Source organism: Drosophila miranda, chromosome 2, assembly GCF_003369915.1.
Source record: "Drosophila miranda strain MSH22 chromosome 2, D.miranda_PacBio2.1, whole genome shotgun sequence".
Taxonomy (NCBI): domain Eukaryota; kingdom Metazoa; phylum Arthropoda; class Insecta; order Diptera; family Drosophilidae; genus Drosophila; species Drosophila miranda.
Genome location: NC_046675.1, coordinates 6,510,992 through 6,520,055, shown reverse-complemented (window position 1 = coordinate 6,520,055; position 9,064 = coordinate 6,510,992). Strand labels below are relative to the sequence as shown.

Sequence of the window (9,064 nt, the reverse complement as noted above, 5' to 3'; positions counted from 1 at the left end):
AAGTGCAACCGTATGTATCCGTATCTGTATCTGTATCTGTATCTATGCGATACATGCGAAGAAGCCTTATGTACTTGCACTCTGCAGTTGGCTTTTATGGCACTCGAAGAAGCTTGTGTGAAGGTGAATGCTGCTGCCGCTTCCTTATGTTGCTGCCACTTTGGCCAGCACTCTGGCACTCAGGCGCTCTCGACTCGATTCGGCCCGGGGCGTGTCAAAATTGCAAAACTAATTTATTAAAAACGGATATATGAGGCAGGATTTTGTGCTATATTTTGCCCAGGAGTTTCCAGCTCATCGCACGGCCGCCATATTGCCACAGAGTTTATAATTTTTGCCTTGGCTGGGGATGCCGGGTAAATAATGTGCTGTCAGCATGTCAACGGCACCCCCTGTCTCTCCCTCTTTTTTGGCCGGCACATTTGTTTATTGTTTTCATACCGAAAAGAAAGAGTATACGACTAGTTCTTGACCTCGATCATGTGCAACTTTCAAGCAGTCAGCGGCATAATTTTGTTTAGAGCTTTAAAGAAAGGGCTAGAGATTTTTTAAGTTTTTTTTCTTAAAGAGCAAGACTTATATACAATTTGGTATTCCATTATTATCCCTAGACCCATGGAAAGGCGGCATCGTTACAGGGTTATTGGATGGAGACATGTATTTTGGGCCTACTCGTATATTGGTTAGGTGTTTCTGGCTAGTGTTTACAGATCTCCGCTTTTCACACCTGGAATAGTCATAAATTTCCTCACTTAGATCGGTTTTCGGTGGCATAAGTGCTTTAAAAGAGAATTTTTAATAAAAACCACATACATGGCATGTGAATGATAATGGTTTGAGAGGGTTTTTCTGGCCCCCCTGCTGATCCACAGAATTCTCAAAAATTTATAAAAAACCACATACATGGCATGTGAATGATTATGATTTGAGAGGGTTTTTCTGGTTTTTCTGAGTGTATTTTTTTTTACTGAATTCTGGAGACCGAAAATCACCGGGTATCCCATGGTCGAGCCACTCGATTGTAGCCTTTGTTGCTCTTGATTTCCTGTTGATTTTCGCTCATTATGTGCTTTAGGAGGGGGCATGCCCCTGGCAACTGCAACTTATCCGTCTGTTCACAGTTTTGGACTTGAAATATGATCCGATGACGCTGCTGGGATGCTGCTATGCTGGGATGCTGCCTGCCATTTCAACGGCAATATTTAGTTTCATTTCTCAACTGAATGCTCTGTCAACTGAAGCTGTCTCTGGGGCTGTTTCTCTCCCGAGCATTGTGTCTCTCTGATGACATTCCAGGCATCTAGCCAAAGGTAATCATATCCCTGCATTTTCTCCAGCAAAAGCTGTCAATCAAAAGTCTCGGAGAGAGAGATTCAAGCACACGTCAGTGGACTTCAATTAGAGACATTTTTGATGAGCACTTGGCCATCCCAACGGCTTTGGAGCGACCAAAAGTTGCAACACTTAATTGCCACCCAGACGCTGGAGGGTGGGGGGGTTGGTGGGGGTGGAGGGTAGGTTGTAAAATATTGATACTTATGCAGGAGGCCAGAGCCCGCTTTGGAGGGGTCTCTCAGCTCGTTTTAAGCGCACTTTAATGGCAATTATACGCCCGAGCAGTTGTTTGTGTTACCAAACTTTCGTTCAGGGTTGGGGGCTGAGCCCAGGCAGGACAAACAAGACCCACATACTGCGTACATCGTATCCCCCCCCGTATGCGCCCCGCAGACGATCCTGGCCGCATAAATCCTTTGGAGTGGAGTGGATAAAATACTTGGCAACATTTTGCTTGCTGCCTGCACGCACCAGATTATTAAAGTTGTGTGTAAATAGTTTATGGTAATCGTAAAAGAGGGTCCTCCATCCTTTTCTCAGACATGGAATATCACTCATACGCCACGTTCCACGCTGCTCTTGAAAGTGCTTTTGGCCATTCGGCAATTAAGCAGGGCGTCAACTGTTTTCTTAAGGACTCCCTTTGAGTCCACATCAAAAATAACAACTTGCCACCTGAGTCGCAAATTTTTATGCCGCACCAACAAAAAAAAAAAAAAAAACACCAAAAAAGGGTTCAAAAAGTTTTGCGTTTCCTGGGCGCTAACTGATGGCTGGCCGGGGCTGTCATTTTTCAAGCGGGCCACCCATCCCCTCCCCCCCACAGATCTGAACCAGTTAATGCCTGCCCGTTGCCGTTGCCCGGCAATTATCAAAGTTTTTGGAGGTAAAAGTGCTGATTAATTTTTAATGTTTATCTCTGCTGCTGTGCCCCCTCCCCCCCGCCGCCGCCGCTGCCGCAAAACTGTGGAGTCATTTCCTAAATTATAAAGTCATTTGGTGTCCACCAAAAAACACGAAAACGAAGTTGAAACCGAAACTGAAACCGACTTCAGCGCATTCTGACTGGACGATTCTGTTGGCCGCCGAGGCAGAACCATCTATGGCCAGTGGCACGAATCAATCGGAGAAGAATGGGGATACTTAAAAATAACATTAATATTGTTATTATTGGTTACAAACTGGCAATTGCTGGACTACAAGTCATTTAGGTAGTCTTTTCCACAAATGGGATAATGCACATAAAAAAGAAAAAACTTCTTAAATAAACTCTTTTTTTTTAATTTACACTAATAATTTTTTTGGACTTTTCTTGAGTTTATAAAATCAAATAAAAAAATTATAAAATTATGTTTTTATTACAAATTTACAAAAAAGATATAAACACACAAAAAAATACATTTTTTCCAACTTTTCTTAAAAAAATGTATAAAATAATTTTTTAAATACAAATTTTGGTAAAATTAAATTATTAATTTACAAGTAAAATATGAAACACACAACAAAATAATATTTTTGACTATTCTTGAGATTATAAAATCAAATTTAAAACAAAAAATAATTTAAAATAATTCTCTTATTTTCCATTTATAAATAAAATATAAACACACAAAAAAAAATAATTTTTCCAATTTCCAAAAGCTTTGAATAATTTTTTAAATACAAATTTTTGGTTAATAGAAGTTATAACTTTACAAATACAATATGAAACTTACAAGAAACAATCATATTTTGAAAAAAAATCGAAAAAAGGTATAAATTTATAGTTTATAAATTTAAAATTTCGATTTTATAAAATAAAGCCTCATATTTTCGTAATTATAAGCTGTAGGTGCAAAGAGACAGCTTATTGGATGAAAGCTTTTTTCAGTTACAAAAAAAAGTTATGTAAAAAAAACTTTAAAAAATACAAAAGCATTTAACACCAAGAATTTTTTCTCTTTCCATAAAAAAAAAACCATAATTCATAAACATTTTTTTATGAGTCTTTAAAAAGTCTTTAATAAAGACCCTAATCCATCAGAAAATGGCGGTGTGGTGTGGTCTCGTGGGGTAATTGTTGTTGCTTTTTGTTCGTAAAATATACATTAATATATATCTATTTAATTTAAAAATTCGTTTAATTCGTTTACACTTGACACTTTCCTTTTACTATTTCCACAATCTTTTGGTTGTAATTTTTCACATCTAATTGTAACTATTCGATTCTCAGAGCTTTTTTTCACCGGGTGTTAGTGCGAGATGGAGAGAGATTTAAGTGTTTTTGTGCCCTCCTGACACGTGGCGAGTGCGTGACAAATTAATTGTAAACAGCCGCAGGTCCCTAGTCCAGTCCAGTCCGTTCCGTTTCCCCTGTTCCCGTACTTGTTCTTCTGTTTCCGGTTTACCGTTACACATGTTCCATCCACATGCAGTCCACTGGCATTGTAGCTTTAAGGTTTTTTGTTTTTGTGTGACAGTTTGACAGAGCAAAAACATTGCAAACGATTCATTATTTGAAAGAAACGCACACACACACACACACACACACACATCCCTATTATCTACTACTAACACACCACTGGTGGTCGTGGGGGGGGAGGGGGATGGGGCGGCCACTCTACTGTTCTCATCAGCAGAGAGTCGTCGCGGTCAGCAATCTGACCGGACGCATGTTCATTGCGTTTTGCGGCTTTCGTTAGTTCCGACTGCGTACACGTACACGTTCCAAAATCCCGTTGCAGTTGCGGTCCCCCCCTCCCCCCACTCCCCCCTCCCGTTCGTGGCGGTCACATGGTCACAAAATTCTTAACGAAGCGGTCATTGTGTGTCCTGCAATTATGAATTTATGTGCATTTATCAGTCAAAAGTCCCACTGGCAGGCCCAGGCCTGGCCATTCCCCGCCATTGATTTGCACGTACGTAGCATATGATTATTTAATTTGATTTTTAGTTGGGCTTCCGCTCGTTTTTGCGGTTTAGTTTAGTCTCTGCGCACTCCATAAATACTAATCGTAATCATTTTTGGGCAAAAGAAGAGGCTTCTAATTATACCGAATGCCCATGGGGGGCCGTGACCAAGGGGAATGACTATCATTTGTAGATATTCCCGATCAGCCTGAACAAAGGGAGAGAGCATGAGATAACATTACTGTTAATGGATGGCCGGTGTAACATTTTTCAGTTCTGTAACTCCCGCCTATGGCTAGAGTGGACTGTAACAGAGCAACAGCGCTGTTAACAGAGCAACAGCACTGCTAACATTGCAGCTGAACAGAATGTCATCGTTTCCGTTTGGAGGGTCGCAGCTACAGCAGACTGTTAGCTTTTAGCTCTCATTTAACAGCGTGTTATAGCGTTCTGTACCCGATCCCTAAGAGCGCTCTGTTACCGCTCTCTGAAAGCGCTCTGTTACCGCTCTCCAACGCGCTCTAGTGCCGCTCTCTGACAGCGCTCTGTTATCGCTCTCTGACAGCTCTCTGGAAGCGCTCTCACGCTCGCTCTTAAGATCCACACGGCTCGCGAGAGGCCTATCAAGATCCACCCGCCTCGCGAGCGGCCTATCAAGATCCACTCGCCTCGCGAACAGCCTCTTAAGATCCACTCGGCTCGCTAGCGGCCTTCAGATTGTAATCTAGAACCATACACACATACATAAGCAATTACGATACATCTCCCAAAGTAAACGGCTATGAATCTTACACGTACGCACTATACATACATATGCATTGGAATACACATTCCACACCGACTTCTTGCATTCTTTGTTCTTAATTTTCCCTCCTACAAACAATTAGAAACTTTTTTAAAATACCAATATTTTTCAGAATTTATTCATCATTGATAAAATGTTTTCCCTCTTTGCTCCTACAAAAAATTATGAATATTTTTGAAAGAGTATTACAATCTTATACCAATATTTTTAAGAAATTATTTATCATTGAAACAATGTTTAACAGTAAAGAAATTAATTAGAACTCGTATTGAATAAATCCTTTTAGGGTTCAGAGGGTCATTCATGTGTGTTTGCAGAGCGGCGGATCGAGGGCCACTAATGGGAATATGGTGCAGGGTGTAGGGGTTTCAATTTGTATATGTGTGTTCTTCATGTATTTCCGCGGCAGCTTGTAGTGGCTGTGGATCGTAGCTGAGGCCTAGCTTACGAGCCATGAAACGGTGAGCGCCGGGTGGAGGGTAAGAGCCCACACTGTTAGACCACTGTTAGCCCACTGTTTTCCCACTGTTTGCCCACTGTTTACCCACTGTTAGCCCACTTTTTGCCCAATGTTAGCCCACTGTTTACCCACTGTTAGCCCACTGTTTGCCCACTGTTAGCCCACTGTTAGCCGCTTAAAAGCTTAACATTCATGTCATTCATGTTTCAAAGAGTTCCCACTTCATTTTTCTTAAATTTGATACCTTATTTGCCAGACTCCCTGCAACCCCCCTACGCGACTGCAGCTCCCACGTCAATTAGAGTTAATTTCATTAGCCGGCAATAACTTGCAGCACTTTCCGCAAGAAGTTACCCCCCTTCGGCCCCAAGCTTTTGGCCCGGTCTGGGGTAACAACTTTACTTTTTGGCTAATTCTGTTGCTGTTGCTGTTGCCGTTAACGCCTCGCTGAAGCTGAACGTTGCGTTTATTTTGTGCGTCATTGTAGACCCTGCCACGTGCCCCATGCCCACTGCCCACTGCTTTCAGCCTCCTGCCTCTGTCGCTGCCCCTGTCGCTGCCCCTACCTCTGTCCCTGCCTCGGCCCCCTGCCCCTCTCCCTCTCTGCCCCCTGCCCCTCCTCTGCTGCCAGAAACTTCTTCTTGTTGCAGTTGCAGTTACATTTGGCAATTAGCCGCTGCATTTTCTTGCACTTTCGCTACTTTTGGCCAACACCGACCCCCCTCCAACCCCCTCCCCTCCTCAATACATATTTATTAGCCGCATTTGTTGGATTTTAGCTCAATTAAAAAGTTTTACTCCAGCTACTTTTCTTCATTTGGGACCTCTCGACTCCGATTTTGGCCACGATTCTCGACGCCCGACGCCCGACGCCCGCCGTCAACTTCCATTCGGACTTTGGGATGTCTTGTTTTGGCCAAGAAGTCTTAGCCTTTCTTTTAGACACTAATTGCAATTACTTTCGGGATCTGGGAACAACATAAAGAATTTATTATTTAAGATTTTATGCATAAAAAATACAAGTTTTTCTCAGCCCAACAAATGATTGGTGCCCCAGCCCCCTGGATGGTAGTGGTGGTGCTGCGGCTGCTGCTTGTGCACCACCGTCCTTACCACCGGCACCTTAACGGGATACGGATAGTAGACGGGCGTGGCCACCGCCTTCTCCACCCGATAGGGCACCCGTCGCTCCACCACAAACGGCATGGGCCGCTCCACCGGCACTGGCTGGATCCTCTCGATGGGTATCTTCACCTCCTGCAGCTGCGGCACAGCCACTGTCCGGGTGACGGGCACCTTGATGGCCACCGGCTTGGGCACGGCGGCTATAACGGTGCGGGGGACCTGCAGCTGCAGCGTCTGTTTGTAGGGCACCAACTGCTTCTGGTAGTGCGGGACGGCCACCTGTCGGATGGTCTCGATGTGTTTGCTTAGCGGCACTCCGGCCAGGGCCTGGCTGCTCGTGGGCGTGTGGTGCACGCTGCTGGTGATCGGTGGCAGGAAGTCACGGGCTTTGGGCAGATCTGCTAGTTGCAAATCGATGTGGGAGTAGAGCAGCTGTTGATCGGGCTTGTCGTGGTGCAGGTTCCTCAGTTCCCTAGGGTCCTGGTGGCGGTCCCTCAGTTCCCTAGGGTCCTGGTGGCGGTCCCTCGGCTCCCTTGGGTCCTGCTGCCCTTCCCTTACTCCTTGTTGCCGTTCCCTCACCTCCTGCTGCCCCCTGCCCTCCCCCTCCTCCTGCTGTCGCTTCACTGGATTCGACCATGTTTGCAGCTCTTTGATCCTGGCATAGGCACTGGCCTCCTGCTGGTCCTCTTGCTCGCCAGTTTCGTCGCGATAATTGGAAATTTGTTCGAAATGGTAATGACCGTAGGGCGTGGCCACCCGCGGCGTCGGCGACTGATATCCATAGCTTTGATAGGCACCAGGACCAGGACCAGGACCAGCCTCATAATTTCCCGTATTAATGACAAAATCGATACCGCCACGCGGTCCAGTCTGCGAATGGGGCACAAATCCGGACCAGGCCTGGGGTGGGGCATAATTTCCATATGTGACGGCCCTGGCCCTTGCCAGGTCATCGCTGCCACCAGAAGTGCCATAATAATTTCGTGTATATCCTGTTAATCCCGCCAACGACTCGGTGTCCGCGCCAGTGTCCTGGTAATTGCCTTTGCCATGTTGCAGGGGCAGGCCAGCGCCGCCGCCGTCGCTCATTGTTATGGATAGCAGGAGCCACATTAATGCATAGATCGTTAATGAACTGTTGGCATGTTGGCCAACGCCGGGAGGAGGCCTCATGTTCCCGTCGTGTCCTGTCGAGTGCTAATCCTTGGCGCTCGAGTGCGTGGGCCACTGCTGTGGCTGTGTGTGTCCGCTTTCGAATGTAAAATTCCCTGCAACGCGTTTGGGTTTTTATAGCAGGGGCCACACATGAAGTTCATTGGCCTCCACGCGGGCCACCACTTTCACTTGTTCCGCCCTGCGCTCTCGTATCTTGTATCTTTGAGATGCCTGTGCAGCGATCCAATCTCTCGATTGTCGGCATTGTGGCATCCTCGTCTTACATTTGATTTTCCATCAAGTTTTTTCCCTCCGCTTCGTATCACATTTCCCATTTTCCACTCGTTGGCTGCTTGCGGCCAATGTCGCGGCCACTCCGATGACACGCCGCCAGGGCTTGCGGTGTGTGGCACAGGGGGAGGGGTATTTGGGGCACATCTCTGCCAAGTGTCGCAATCGGTGGGTGGGAGTCTCGTGTTGCCGCCGCCGCACTTTCAGTTTCCAGTCAATGACATTTGGCAATCGATGTTCCTGCAGCATTTAGATCTGGCACTGCCCTTGCCACCGCCCCTGATGCTCCGACCACACTTAGAGAAAATATTTCCAGGCAAGATAAATCCATAAATTAATAAATATATACAAAAAATCTTTTTAGAACGGGCCATATATAATTTAAATAAATACAAAATTATTAAAGTTGTAGGACATATTAAATGTAATGAAAAATCTTTGTAATATTAAATTTAAATATGAAATATATTTATTTTAAATATACAATTTTTTTTTTATCAAATGCATATATTTTTATAAATTGAATTATTAAATCAAAATATGATTTAACAACTAAAAAATATATATAAAACAGTTTTTTTGGTGCGGCCCATATTTAATTAAAATACAAAACACTTTCCAAAATAAATAAAAATAAAATTAAGTTAAAAATAAATAACAAAAAATACAAATTTGTTTAATATATTATATCTATATTTAATCGAATTATGAAAATAATTTATTTAATTATGAAATATATGAGATATTTTTTTTTTTTAATAAACGAAAATATTTATTTTTATTTAAACATTTAATTTCATTATGAGATATATTTATGAAGTGTAAGAAATTTTTTTTGTATTTAATAAAATATTTAATTTAAATTTAAAATAATAAAATTATGAGGTAAGTGAAATCACTTTCTTTTACCATTTTGCCATTTCCACTCACTTTGCAAATTAATTCACAAAATTGTAAGAATTAAATAAAAGTTTTGTATTTGTATTTTTCGTAATTTTATTTTT

General features: G+C 43.3%; 1 protein-coding gene across 1 annotated transcript; it reads right to left on the bottom strand.

The window, feature by feature from the left end:
- Nucleotides 1-6,518: 6,518 nt before the first annotated feature.
- LOC108153992 lies at nucleotides 6,519-7,703 on the bottom strand. Its single transcript, XM_033390171.1, has one exon. It carries the CDS (start codon nucleotides 7,701-7,703, stop codon nucleotides 6,519-6,521), a length of 1,185 nt encoding a protein of 394 aa, XP_033246062.1.
- Between the last annotated feature and the right edge of the window lie 1,361 nt (nucleotides 7,704-9,064).